General features: G+C 37.7%; 1 protein-coding gene across 12 annotated transcripts in view; it reads right to left on the bottom strand.

Moving 5' to 3' along the window:
- STXBP5L (syntaxin binding protein 5L) overlaps positions 1-15,714 on the bottom strand; it is a 158,818-nt gene that overhangs the window by 22,153 nt on the left and 120,951 nt on the right. For 6 of the 12 annotated variants that reach the window (XM_085524604.1, XM_032447298.2, XM_085524595.1 and 3 more), the window contains 2 exons: positions 12,321-12,371; positions 144-314 (listed from right to left, as the gene is read on the bottom strand). In XM_085524604.1, coding sequence (XP_085380730.1) covers positions 144-314; positions 12,321-12,371 — 222 coding nt within the window. The remainder of the gene's footprint in view (positions 1-143; positions 315-12,320; positions 12,372-15,714) is intronic. The other 6 variants (XM_085524619.1, XM_015874617.3, XM_015874624.3 and 3 more) reach the window with 1 other exon arrangement.

A 15,714-nucleotide genomic window follows, 5' to 3' on the forward strand; every position in this document is an offset into this window, starting at 1 on the left:
CACACAGGGGTTGTTCTAATTCTAAACAGTCAGATGAAGGCAGCAGTTCTGGGCAATGAGTTGGACAAGGATCATGCTAAGTTTACTTTCACACCTGGTGAGAAATTCACAGATACCCCATCACAACAGCGACTGCCACCCACCTTCTGTGGTGACTGGGAGGGAAATCTCCATGCAGGCTGCAGACTGTGCTTTTCTAAAGGGGGGCCTCCCAGGCCCTCGGCGATTTGCTTTTGAGACGTCCGCGCTGGAAAGTCGTTTTCCTGAACTGCAGCTCTGGGATGTTGGGCTTGTACAGTGACCATTCACGTGATCTGGAAAGCGAATGCAAAACGTGCCAGGTAAAGTGTCAGGTCCCAAAATTCGGAATGGAGGAGAGATGTGAGTTCTGGTATTTGAGAATGGGTTACATGAAATCTTCTGAGGGTATCTATTTGTTTTAGTCAATCCAGAACATACATATAAGAACACATCACTACATCTTTAGGGTATAGTTTGAAATAAAGTGAGGGACATAGAACTGGTACACATTCTTATAGCTGCAGCTCCCATAGGACTTTGATGACCTGTGAGCACAGGCAAGTTTATCAAGATACAACTGGTAACACTGCCATCCTCAATGTTGTGTCTCCTAATACACACCAAATAAATCCAAAAACCGTCTTTCGTTTTTGCTCTCATAAAGAACAGAAAGATAGATCTGGACAATTTCCCCACCTGTCCGGAAGCTGCAATGAAACAGGTATCTAACTGCCACTGTTTGTGATAATTATGGAACTAGCTGTAATAATGCTAAACTATTCTTTATATCCCACATAGATTTATCTTACTTCTAGAGGAATCTGACTGCTGAACAATGTGTTTGTTTGCTACAGAACTAAAGATATGAGGCTGAAACCCTGGACACCTGCTGGAGGCCATGGTCAATCGGCACATGTTGCCATCTGATAGGGACAGGAAACAAAACATGGATGCTTGAAATGCTGCCCTGTGTTCATCTGTTCTTCATCACCAGTAACAGGTCTTTGAAACACAACAATCCACTAAGCAGGGCTCACACCACAGGGTAGAGCAGGTTGGATGGGATTAGTGGACTACAACACACTCATATGATACCTCTCATGTTCAGTAGAGAAAGATGAGGTGAAGAATTACTGAATGCAATTTTTTCCTTGGTATGTGAAAGAATACTTACAAATTTGAGTAAACAGCAGGTCATGATCATAACAAATTCAGATTTATGCAAGCATACCTTCTATTCAAAACAACGGAAGCTCAGTAATACGGGTAAGGACAAACCTGAAGTTTCTGCCTCCTTCTTAAATGTCAGATTATTTATATCTCAGAACCACTATTTCAGATTCCATATATAAGCATATTCAGTACATTATCATTCTCTTCAATTGTATTGTGTTCAAGGAAAAGATGAATTTTAATACACCAAGACAAGTTTATTTCTTTGTTCCCATGCCATGATAACTCACAATGAAAAGCCATTTCAATGTTCAGACAATAAAACAGATTCTATACTGAATATAGCATATGGTGCGCTATTACGTACACGTTCTAACGTGCAAATCATGTCCTCTATACGTGAAAGCAGTTTGGTCTTGATGAACAAAAAGGGAAAGAATTGTTCAGAATTACATTTTGGAAAGTAATTTAGTGTCTATTCTGAGACTGAGTATATATAATGAAAGGGCTCTGTAGGAGACACAACTTCCATGATTCCTATCATGTTTCTTAATACACAGCTATTAACCGAGCTAGCAGCACATATCAAATTGATGTGGATGATTCATTCAACTTATAGTTAGGGAATTTTCCAAAATATACTGGAGCTATTCATATATTTCAGTAGAAAGTCCTTTGAGACCGGGGCTTTGTTCAAGGGCACAGGCTGACTGTTCAACCTCAGCAACAGATACATTCTCATCCAGCTGCTTCCTTTCTTCAAAACACAGTTTGTGTGAAAGAATTTCAGCATGATATCTAATTATCTCCAGGGGGATCCTAGGAAGCGGTGAGGAACACAACACAGCAAAAAAGAATCATATCCTACAGAAACATCAACATTTGTGAGTCCCTTTCACTGAACACTGTACAGAATGGGCACAATTCATTTGTTCCCCTATTCACTATATTAGATTTTAAGAGAAATTCTGCTGTTTTCCTTGGTATGCTGGCTTGTGTCAGTTTACCTTCACAGGCCAAAGTTAAACAAAATAAGCAATAGGGTCTGAGCAAACAAAATCACTTTGGTTGCCATTCTGAATAAGCAGTCAGTTCCTGTGCAGAGAACAGATCAGCTGCACCATTCAAGTAGTGAAGTTGGTGAAGTGTTAGTGAATGCCACAACAGTGAGCAGAAGAGGGAGGATAGTGATCAGAGGCACACTTTTTTGTATTTAAACAGTTTCATTTTCCTGATTATATATTATTTTTCATACATATAGAACATGGAGCAATACAGATCTGCAAATCTTAGTAAAAGAACCAGAAGACATTGAATAAAGTAATATAGATCTTGGAAGCATGACTGCAACATTTTTGTTGAGAAGCTGAAAAGAATCAAGCAGATAAAGACCACTCAAAATCCTGTCTGCGCATTCTTATGGTAAAAACTTAATGAAATAAAGCATTTGTGAATAAAGGTTATGTACTATTTAAGAAAAGATTCCTTAGTGTATAATCGGGGAACAAAACAAAACAAAACAAAAAACAAACACAAGTGAAATGAGAAGAAAAAACAACAGTAATTTCCTACAGAGAACCCACTAAGGGTGACTGTGAAGTTGCCTTTGCCAAAATGACTGCAATGATTTCCTAGCCCACTGAGACTGAAACAGCCTTTCAGTCATCTTCCAATCACCCAAAAGAACAGAAAGAGGCTGCTTGTAAAGATCTGCCATTTTTCCAGCTTTGCTTGATGGGTAAGAAAAAACAACATCACAACTTTTTATTTTCTGACTCATGCTTTTATCATCTACTCACTCCGGCTTCTCTCCTGTCAGACATATTAATTGACACTGGACACCAATCGATGTTGGAGATATTAACATACAGACTGAAGAAGCAGTGAGGGGATCACTCTGTGCTTTTAATGCGATAGTGCAACAGCTCTTAAATCTCTCTTATCTGGAGAAGGCATAGAACAGTTGCCTGCAAAGAAAGCGGTGCCCCAAAGCTCTCCACTCTTCTCTACTCTTTTCCACAACTGCATTTTCTGTTTCTTCCAATCCCTTTGCACAGCACTGCCATGTCCACACATGCCCCATGAGATCAAGGGAATTTGTATTACACTCTCTAGTGCTCCTGGATTCTGAGATTATGTACTGGAGCCAGCAATGTGCTACATCTGGGTATCCTACTTGAAGCAGTCTCCATGCTGTGTAACAGCAATTCTACTTTTCCTGAGCAGCAGCTTTTTCTCCTGTTTGTAGTCAGTGAACTAAAAAGCCAGTACTCAGGAACAGCTATTCTTCTCATTAAGTTAAACAAGTTAGGCTCATGCACTGAATTAATTACGTATTATTCCATACAACAATACCTTAGTTACTGTGAACTTGATGAACTACTGAGAGATGCCTTACAAGAGATACAATACATAACATGACAGAGCAAACCTGCTGGACAGCCTCAGATTTAATCTGATTCTTCTGAGGAGAATTACACAAACCAGAAATGTATTATATAAACAAAAATGTATTAATTTTGGTTGTAATGCCTATATGTTAGGTTGTAACACACCTATAAGTTGTGTTACAATGGGCGTTACAAAAACGACAAAAAAATGCTAAGAAAGATTGTAGCTTCTCAGTTCTAACAAAGGGATGAATTTGCACATAAATGCTATCTGAAAAACAGTTCTTACTGTTCTTAATGACCTAAGGGAGGTTCCAACTTCCTGTGTGGAAAGGAAGAAACAAGAGAACAGGCAAGAGAAGCAGAGAGATCTGCTTTAATAGTGAGCAGAAAGAACTTGAACAGTAAGAAAGTCCCAGACATGTCCTCATTGTGTCAATCTGTGCTGTTAAATGGAAGATAAACCTATCTCTTTCTACTCGGCAGTTTTGTGTTATCAATAAACGAGGTATTAGGTAATGATTATGTGTGAGCATTATGCCTGCTACATACTGTTATTATAGTATACTGATTGTGTAATAGGATGGTATCCTTCTCATTGTAATGAACTCCTATCACACACTTGATCCCAGATTTCACTATCTTTCTGAAAGCAGCAAGAAGATTTATTTTTCAGAGAGTGACAGTTTCAGCCACTTCACAATATTTTACACATGTCACTCACAGAGCTTCCTCCACAATGAATATTTTTGCCTGTGGTTATGAACAGTGAAACCAGAATACAAAATGAACAATATCCAAATGAGGAATGCTGAGAATATATTACTGTTTGGCATGACATCACCTCTACATTAACTTACCTCAGTAACCAAACTCAGCAGTTCAGATCTAAAAATCCTTGAGAATGTTGTGGAAATGTTGAACTACTTGGATCTAACTCTGTTCCTCAGATTCTTCTGCTGAATTTCTAGTGATCACAAAACATTACGCTACCGTGTCAAAGAGCATATGGCACTCAGTGTGCCTCAACAATGACATAACAGAAATTACTGTTACGTTCTGTGCAACAAAACAGGAAAACACAGACAGGAAAACTGATTTTTATCCTGAAACAATCAAAAAACATTCATCCAGAGCTGCACAGAAGACAACATTGAAACATTCAACCATTGAACCATGACCACCTAGGGTACCACCAACTCAGCATCCTCTGCTAAGAACACTGCACTTGCATTTTCATGATGGAAAAATCCATTTCTAACTCAATTCTCTGTTTCTGAAAATGAAGTGTTTTCAAAGAAGTAGGTCTGGAAACATTTTTTATTTTTTTTCCAACTTGAACATGATATGAATGAGCTGCAGGCCTTCTAAACAAAACTCCACATTTCCATGTGAAATGAATTCCCCTGAATAGTTACGTCATGCCACTTCAGAGCTGGCTTTCTTTTCTAGTTACTGAAACCACAAAGACAGAATATTGACAAACTCAATTCTGCTTATCCACGTGAGGAAACATCACAGACCTCTTTCAGATATATCTTTTACCTTGATATACCAAAATGTCTACAAAGTTATTTAATCCTCAGAACTTTCTGTAGACTTCAGTCTTAGCTTGCTATCTCACACAAAGTTCTATATAACTACACAACTACCTCTGAAAAGAACTGAAGGAGATTGTGTTTCATTTTGCCACATTGTTAACAGTAATGCATCTGTTATTCATAGTTATTAGTAGTGAAAATTTTGTCCAAAGTGTTCTTGATGGTATTTCAATATAATTTGCACTCTGCTCCATAGATGTTAACTTATAATTTGCTTGCAAATATTCAACAGAAGGAGACCTTGTCACATTAACCATCTGAAGTTCACATATAATTTTTATGCACCAATCAAACAGTCGTACAAAAGCAAAAATTTTTTCAAACTTCTTAACATTACGCATTATAGCTTCTCAACAGATTTCACACCAGATAATTGCAATAAATAAACTAGTAACAACTGTTTGTTCTTATTCTACTTCTGCATAAGCAGATTTTATGCTAGATAGCTTCTGATTTAGAATTCAGATTTTTAAGTATTCTTCTGCTTGTACACAGTTGCTAGGACCTTGGATGTTGCTCTAAGTTCCAACTAGTTGACTACCTGTCTTATGTCCACGTCTCACATGACGGCCAATGTGAGAACTCAATCCCAAACCAACTCACTGAAGGGGACTTCTGGGCACAGGCAGGTTTGGTAAGTCTATGTGTTGACTTAGATTCTGATAGCTGGCCTTGAAAAGGCTGCTATGACTATCATAACCTGGAAAGTCTACACAGACCATAGAATGCAAGAATAGCACACTTGTGCATTTCTTGAAAACAATGTAAAATGACTTACCTTCCTCAGTAAGGAACTCTCCTTTAAGTAAAAACAGAGAACTTAGGAACAGTGAATATCTATTAGATCATGAGGCTATCAGTTGACTATCATGTTGTTATTATCAGATGTATGATAAACTTTACTGTATGTTTAGTAGCTTAAGTGAACAAATTTTACTACTTACCATCATGACAATGTTTAGTGATATCAATTAGAAACACTTCATTTACAGTCCCATCATGACAACTTTAAGTACTCACCTTTCTTTTAAACTGCTTGCTTGTTAAAACTCTGATATACATCAGATTTTTAAAAGCTCATTATATATGTATATTTAAATCTGGAAGCATTTGAAGACAGCACACAGCCACTTTCTGCAAACCACAAAGCACAAGCCAATTATGCTGTAATAGTTGACAGAATTAACATGCTGATCAGCTTGTTTCTTCTTTTTTTCCTTAAGGTTATATGAACTGGTAGAGTGCTAATGTATCAGTTAATGCAGGTTCCCTTTTAAAAATGTTTGGCCACACACTTTCTCTTACTTAAATTAGGAATAAAGTGGTGCCGTCATACATCGACCTTTTCTGTAAAAGTAGAAGCCATTAGTCCAATTCATAATGTTTGTCATCTTAACAGCGATCAAACGTGCAGCAAAAAAGGGCAAACCACATTCTTGACTATATCAGTGAGAGCACAGCCAGCAGCTCGCAGGATGTAGTCCTTCCCCTCTACCTGGCATTTGTCAGACTGTTTCTCAAGTACTGTACAAACCCTTGATCTCCCCACTACAGGAAATATATTTGACGTAAAGGGGTGATTTCAGCAGAGGTCCTCCAACCTGGTAAGGAACTTGGCACACATGACATAAGTGGAGAAGCTGAGAACTATATACATATTTTTTTCCCAGCCTTAAGAGCAGAAGACTCAAGGGAGGTCTTAGAGCTACCTGCAACTACCTGCTCTGAGTGCACAAAGAAGATGGAGCCAAACTCCTCTGAGACATGCACAGTCAGAAGGCACAAGATTGAACACAGGAAATTCTGGTGAGATATTAGGAAATTTGTTTTCCCCTGTATCAAATACTGGAAGCGTTTGTAGAACCTCTGCTCTTGGAGGCAATCAAGACACTGTTAGACACAGCCCTGACTTACCTTATCTAACCAGACCTGCTGTGAGCAGGGTGATGGCATAGGCAACTTCTAGAAGTCCTTTACATTCTTATGCATGTTTCTATCTACATACAGAATTCAGATGATCTCTCAAATCAGACAGTATTTTCAGACCAAAAAGCAAACAGAAATTACACTGACATCTGGAAAAAAAAAAACATATACTGGACAGTCTATAAGTTCCTTTGCATGTAAAAATACATATTATTCTCAGTGTATACTGCTAAGTAATTCCAACTTCTTAAAGCTGGATGCTTGTATTGCCTTTTCTAAAAATGTCAGGCCAAGGAGGAAAGCAACTTTTATGATGTCTTTCAACACTGCAAACAAAATTACAGATCCAGAGATTTTAGTAAGGAATGCTCCAATACAAACCAACCAGTTTATCCAGGCAGTAAGCAAAAACAGATTAAGAGCTACAAAATTTTGCCAGGTGAATGCATGATGTTTGTCCTGAGGCAGCTTCTGAGGCAGCATAAGAAGCAGTGACTAGAAAGCAAAGTCTACTACAACTCTAATAATGCCTGCAGTAAACTACCTTGAAAGCAGGAATTACTGTAACTCCACTGCTCATCCCTAAAATTAAAGAGAGGTCTTCTTTATGATATATGGCTACAGTTTCATAGAGTTCATAGCACCCAGAAAGCGACACTTTCCTTTCAGTAAGTACAGAGACAACAAACGATGTATACTGTCATACTACAATCATTATATGCATAAATACTTGAGGAAAAGAAAATCGGATTCCACAAGCCTGGTATATGAATAAAATAGAATACAGAGTTAAAAAGCAAACCTCATTTGTCTGACTCCTACAGCTGTGTTTTATGAACTCTTCATCAGAAAGCATTTCTCAAATCCTTGAAAAATGTGAGCTTATTTGGTACTTTGTCCAATTTTTCACTTCTGTATAAAAAGGGAGACATTATCTTTGAGTTATGCTAAGAATTCATTTACTCCTTAAAAAGTGTCTGCAGAAGGCATAGGAAATTACATTAATCTTTTGAAGATCACAGCTTAAAAGGAAGAAAGAAAAATGGCTGCCTCTATTTGCATTTTCTTCGGTTCTTTGGCTAATAAAGTCTAGGTGATAGCACAAATTCCTACAGTGAGACCATCTGTTCACAGGAATTAAATAAAAATTGGCAGTTACTGAGTTTCTCCATTTTCAATTGCTGTTTGTGTTTGACTCCCTGTGATCACCTGGAAATTTTAAAAGCTTTTAAGGAAATGGGCAGAAATACTTCCTAAGAGGAAAAATATTATCTGATGATCAAAGTGGCCGGTGAGGCAAAGTAAACAACTTTCACATAAAAGCAGTTGCATGTGTTTGCCTCAGATTTCAGAATGTCTTAAGCTCAAGACTGGATGTCAGGGGAAGTTCTTTATGGAGAGGGCGGTGAGGTGCCAGAACGGGCAGCCGCCCAGAGAAGCTGTGGATGCTCTGTCCCCTATAGGTGTTCATGATCAGGTTGGATGGGGCCCTGAGCAACCTGCTCTATTATCAGATCTAGAGGTTGGTGGCCCTGCCTGTGGCAGTGGGGTGGGAACTTGATGGTCCTTGAGGTCCCTTCTAACCCAAGTCATTCTACGATGCTCACTTTAGTTCCAGTTATCCTCATAATTAATTTCACTGCACCAGTGCATGGAAATAAAGACAATCTTTCAAGAAATCTGAAAAACAGTATGAGGTTCTAAAATAAAGATGCTGACATTCAGAGCTGTGTGTTGATCACAGAATCATAGAATAGCTTGGGTTGGAAGGGACTTCAAAGAGTGGGCAAGGTTGCCACTCACTAGGCTGACCAAGGCCCCAACCAACCAGGATTTTAATAACTCCATGAATGGCGGATGAATGGCATCCGCAGCTTCTCTAGGCAGCCCGTGCCAGTGCCTCGTCATTTCCTGAGTAAAGAATTTCCCTTCTTTTAGTTTCAAACCATTCCCCCTATTCTAGCACTGTCAGATGTTGTAAAAGGTGGTCTCCATCTTGTTTATAAGCTCCCTTTAAATACTGAAGGATAACAGGGAAGTTGTACAGTATATGCAATAGCAATCTTCCTTCTGGCCAACACAAATAAACATTTGGGCTACAATGACTTACAGTATAATACAGTATAATACTCAATAGCTAAAGCTATTGAGAAGTTGTAAGGTCTCACCATATATGGTATGTTCTCATATTTCTGTGGAAATATGGTATCCATAAACAACAAATTCCTCAGCCACAACAGGTATTAATCTCTACATCGAAATAAAAAGATACTGTATACAACTAAGTTCCCAGTCATACGAATGTCAAAATGGAGTCCCAACATACTTTTACATAATGAAAACTATGACAAGGCTTAAAAAGACACTGTCAGTCATAGGCTTAAACATTATTCCTTTAAATACATGCAAACGACTCCCTAACAAATTGCCAGCAGTGGTAGCACCTCTACCCAAAACAGATTTAACTTCTTCTATTTTAATTCAAAGCAAAGTGAAAGCAAGGACACTACACAAGCCAGACCCTAAGAAGGGAGCAAAACTGTAAGCTGCCAGATGATAACGTATTCCCCAATTAACTGCAGTCAGTGCTGAGAGCAGGTGATGTATATCAGCACTCTATGAAAACCTGCAAGCCAGAGCATATGGAATAGATGCATAATCCATCTTACCATTTGAAAGTGGTGACTTGAGTACCTGAAATACAAGCATAGGCCAGACAGCCTTGTTATCCCCAGAACATTAAGATTATGGTACAGTCTCAGGCCACAGCCAGTGGTGGATAAATAATCCCTAAGAGCTCTACTAGCACAGCTAGGACATTTGGCAGAGAAATAACTGAAATGCAGACATTATTCATCACCTTTTCCAGGAACTCTCATTTAAATTTAGCTCCTTACATAAAAATAAATAAAGAAATGCATAAAGTTTTCCAGCCAGTTGTAAACTATGCTATCTACAGTGCAGTTTTAATGATTGCAATCTTTTACAGGAATCTTCTGCCCTTCTAAGGTAGTGAAAAAGCAGAACAGAAAGAAGCTTTTTTGTTTTCTTTCTTTCTCTTTTTAAAAACACTCCTTCAGCTGATTTGTCATGAGTACCTGCCAGTTTATGCATTGAATGACACTTCCACAGGGTTCATTCTTAGCAATCTATTGTCCAGTAACTGCAGTAATAACAACTATAAACAGCAAACTTAGCATTAAGGTGAAAATTTGGTAATACCTCTTGGCCTGTAAGAATATTTTTTCCAACACCTGCAGAACATTGAAAATGACCTTCTTAGACTTATTTTCAGTTCAAGTTGAACTTGTTCAACATTATTCAAAAATAGTGAGTACAGGTAATTAGAGGAAAGGTAGGAACAGGACTGTTTTGAAAACACAGATTCATGTATTCTCTCTTGTCTTGGCTTCAGCTGGGATAGAGTTAATTTTCTTCCCGGTAGCTGGTGTGGTGCTGTATTTTAGATTTAGGATGAATATGTTGTTTTAGCTGTTGGGCAGTGTTTACACTAAGTCAAAGACTTTACAGCTTATGGTATTGCCCTGCCAGCAAAGGGAGTGGAGTGCACAAGGAGATAGGAGAGGACACAACCAGTACAGCTGACCCAAACTGAGCAAAGGGATGTCCCATATCATATGATGCCATGCTGAGGAACAGAACTGTGAGGAGTTGGGCAGGGTTTTTTCTTTTTCTTTTTCTTTTTTAAATAAAAATGCCTTCATTTTTTCTTAATATAATATGGACAGTGCTTACAATATTGTCCAGTAGGATTGTAAGAAAACTGTAGGTAAGGCATTTTATTTTCTCTGACATGTGAAAGTTATCTGTCTCAAGATAATGTACAGAATAGAATACTAATATTGATTTCTACAGTATACAGTAAACTACTCTAGAACTATTTAAATGCTCCATGTATTCACCTTCATTCATAATAACTGCCCACTTACTTAGTGGTAAAAGTAATTTTAAATGTCTATAGATGCCTGCATTACTCTTTTTACCCATATGGAGTATTAGTTTTATAATTTTCCACTCCATTTTTTGGATGTTTTCCTACAATCCTAGTTTCTCAAACATTGTTGTTAATGATCATTTCAACTTATTTCATCTGTACACTGTGATCTGCACAATCTGTACTTAATTTCCCAATGAGTCTGCAGCCTTTATTTACTTATTCTTTGTCAGGAGCTATTAGTGATTTTCTACATTCCTCAGTCATTTATAATGTTGAAGGCATATTTATTCCCCTAACTTTTGCCTTGGGGAACAGAGGTACATTGGTTTATACTTGCACAACATTCCCAGTGACAGAAATTAAGTTCAGTTGCATTTTGCAAGAATATCATCCAACTTCAGTTTCTATCTCTAAAGGGACATTTGGGGTAATGAGGCATTGGTACACATTTATTTTTCAGTCAACTTACATGAGAAACCTCCCATGAGAGCAAAACTAGAAAGGACTCCTTGACACTGAGAATATGAAAAATAATTATAAAAATGTTCGCATGAATCATACATTCTACCCCAAATGCCAGGAACGATTCTCCTTACACGCATATTTAAGAGGGCATGATCTGCCCCACATATTTTTATAAGGTTATGCAAGATCTTAAATTTTCATTTTAAGTTTCCTGGGGTGAAATTTCTGCTTTCATTTACAATAGGCATTTCTAGTGAAACATTAAAAAAGAACCAAGAAAAATGTTATGACTAATTGTGCACATAACAGTTGGCTGAGGTAAGTCATGAGACACAAATGACTGGTTTCTGATCTACTTCTCCAAAGCTCAAAAACCATAAAATACATACTTTCAACTGCCCTATTACTGCTGTGGCACAGAATTGGTACATCAAATAAAGAAAACAGACTAGCGCATGCAGTGACCGTTATAGGCAGAGATCAACATTGCTGACAATCAGTTATAATGGTTCACATGTGTCAGAGGTTCAGGAGCCACTTCATCAAAAAATATTACACACGTGGTGTGTAACAATTAGCAAAATGTATCCACATGAAATAAATGAATATTAAACAACCAAAATGCTGAGAGCTGCCAACAGAACTGTATGGGTTAATAGGTGGTTTTTAGAAAGCCTTTTCAAACACAGCCTCCAAGGTTATTGTGTTATCTATGGATCAGTTGGTAAAATGCCTTGCCAATGAATGTAAGGAAAGTTTAAAGCTGCTGGCTTTCGCCTACCGTACCAAGATCAGTCTTAAGATCTGTTGGCAGACTTAACTTTCTTGATCCTTTAACTGAAACAACAGAAAAAGGAGAAAGGCAGTTGTTAATAATTAACAAAGAAAAAGGAGCGAGGGAAAACAACATGCCACCTTCTGGTCAACATCATGCTGAAAGTTTGTAGCACACATATTTTTAAATCAGCACATAAAACAGAATAATGGTTTAAATATTGTCATGTACACCATTCAATGTAACTAGACAAAAAACTCATTGAAAAAACATTACTCCAGCTCTCAATAAACGAATGGTTCTATACATAGATTTGGCTGTGCGCTGCAATATCTTACCTTGAGATGACAAGAATGATTAAAAAAAAAAGGCAGATATTGCAAATGCTGGTTATACAGCATATCACAAATATTTAAACACCTGGAAATTAACTTATTTAAGAGGGCACAGTGAAATTATGAGTTCTGATGAGATCGTACTCAAGATATCATTTGAAAAAGAGAGGGCACATCGTGGTGGTAATGGAGACAAAACACAACATTGTATAGACTTACAGAAAAGAAGACATTGAACAGAAACGAAATACAGCAGCTTCAGGATAAAATGTACCATTATTCAGACATCAAAATATTGCACTCAGTTTGCTGAAGATTTAATTATCTGTTGTGTTTTGAATACAAATCAAAACTATTATTTTGCTTCTGTTCAAAAATGTTTTCATTTCCTTACACATGAGCACATTTTAAAACAATGAACACCAGAGAGCTGAAATGAAGCATGTCTTGTAGCAGTCAAAAAGTATTAAATTTGTTAAAAGAATGCCTTAAGAAATCTTTTATTGTTTACTCAGAAGACTTCATTTCCAATACGGCTCTTTTATTTTGTCTTCATTCAGTTTGTTCACATTGTTTTCTGCCTTCTGCCCTTTACCCATACTGTCTGTCATTGGTAGATAACAATGAAGTATTTAATAGCTAATTATTATATTTCTAAATAAAAATAAATTAAAAAAACCACAAGTCCCACATAGTAAGTATGACAGTGACAGGAACACTGGGACACAGGAATGTAAGGAACAAGTCCTCTGTAATTTCTATTTAATAAGCTTTTAGGTCAGAAGGATGCCCAGAACAGCCACTTACCATTTCAAGTCAACAGAGCCCCTGAAAGAATCTGGCAATGTCATAAACTACAGAACCTGCAATTCGGCAGATGAAAATATCATATGTCACCTAGGATTTTTTTTTGTTTGTCCCCTGGAGAAGAGTTGAGGAGCCTTTCTGACTCCTGAGCAACCTTTTGATATCAACAGAAGCCAATCCATTTCTGGGTGTCACTTTAACTGGATGCTTTAAAGCTACGCGAGGAAATCAGTTCGGATCAATCCAACACATAAGTAAACATTCCTAATGATACTATGTGGAAAATCTCTGATTTGGACACCAAGTGTTTGGCTTGTGTATCCATTTTAGGCACTAATACAAAAGCCAAGCAAATTTTCAGAAGAGCCTTTTCAAAGCATTCCATTCATCTGGAGAGCTGTAATATACTTTCACACCGAGAACAGAGGTTACTTCACAAAACCAGTGCCTTGCTATACAGGAAAAAAAATGCACTTGCAATACAATCTCCTTTTGTTTTCAGGAACTGACAACACCTTGCCCAACCAGCCTCCCCAAAAAGGATTTCTAATTCCTAGGGAAGGTCGCAAGGATCACAGTCTAAATCAGGCTGTTTTAAGAAGTATAAAACCTAACCACATTTAACATTAATGGAACCTCATTAGTGCTGTCATCATGAAGGCTTTGGGCTTAATAAACAGGTGATTTAAGGTGTTATATTTCAGTACTACAGCTATTCTTGTATAACAGAATTCTTTTTCACAAACTGTCTTTTTCTCAAAACTTTACAAAGCTATTTTCAAACTGTGTCATGTATGTATGAACTGGGAGATCGCAGAAATAGCTCCCAATTATCTGTGTGCAGGTTCACACAGGAGGTACAAAGGAAGTAAACCTTCTGATTCCCCTGAACTCAATTTGTGAGCTCCTGCAGCTGCTCCCAGACCAAAAAGGCATACTATACTGAATGCTGTAAACTAACAGGCAGAGGATGCTGTAAGGACTGTAGCTGGAAAAGAAAGGGAGCAAAAATCTGATGAGCTGGGCTATGGGCAGTGAGCTCAGGTCCTTCAAACACTCAGGCTGCCTCTCATCAGTCATACTGCTCCCTGCTAATCTCTGACATATCCTTCCTTGAGAACTTAAGTAAGCATTAGTTTGTCTGATCAGAAACAACAGAAAAGTGATAAAATGTGCCCTATGCTCAGTCTAGGATCTCTTCAACAACTTCTAACTAATCAACATTCTTTTTAATGTAATGTAACTAAGTAGAAATGGTTACGTTGGAACTGTTACTTATAATCATGTTTCAAGAAAAATTACACTGTTTTCACACACACAATGTTTTAAACTGCATGTATTCTTGTGCGCAAGAAATTTCCAAATGGAACCAAACCTCTTCATCTACTTTGTCATTACACAAAAGTTGAGAAGGAGTGACTATTAAAAACTTCATAGTATTATTCTTGAAACCAAGTTATATAAAAAGCAAGTAGTGTAGGAAAACAGGAAGTTGGCATGGTACGGGCCTCATCTGTTGATCAAGATAATAGCACTTGGAAGTCATAAGAACCAATAATCTTGCCTTAAGAACCTGTTCCAAAGCTCAAAGAAATCAGCTGTGAAGTCTTTACACAGCCTTCTCTAAGCATTATAGTCTTAAACATACGTAGGCTGCTACAAAAGTAATGCCTCCTATTTATTTATATGGAAACTACAATGGATACAAAGAGCACAATAACAGTATTTGACAGAGAACATTCTCAGTTACAAAATACTCTTCTTGAATCTAGTTACCACCATTAGCAATGCTCTTTTGCCTGCAATGAGCATGTTGCTACTGCTGAAACACACAACCTACAGCCTCATTGTGTTGACATCCACTGTTTGGTCACCACAAACATTCAGCAAGAGTCAGCAAATGTCACTGGGTGCCATTTTTTCAGCATGGAAGAATTTGATTACACACCTTTGCTACACACACACTCCCATGCTAGACACCATTCTGTCAGACTACCCCTCTGCTGCCATCTGTCACACAGCAACAAAATGCAATGGAAGTAGAGTTCAACCTCTACTGCCATACCACCAACATCTGACTCTGATGCTGTGGGCCAACATAAGAAAACAGAGATTTTACTTTCAAAATAGCCTCCTGGATATGAGCCACTAATATGCAGGTGATTTCTTAAGAACAAACACAAATACATTTTTGTTTCAAAACTCAGATTTCAGAAGTTGCTCTTCCAGACACGGACCAATTAAATTCTTTCTTTCTAATCCT

Source organism: Coturnix japonica, chromosome 1 (genome assembly GCF_054131305.1).
Source record: "Coturnix japonica strain WE chromosome 1, WE-NBRP24, whole genome shotgun sequence".
Lineage (NCBI taxonomy): Eukaryota > Metazoa > Chordata > Aves > Galliformes > Phasianidae > Coturnix > Coturnix japonica.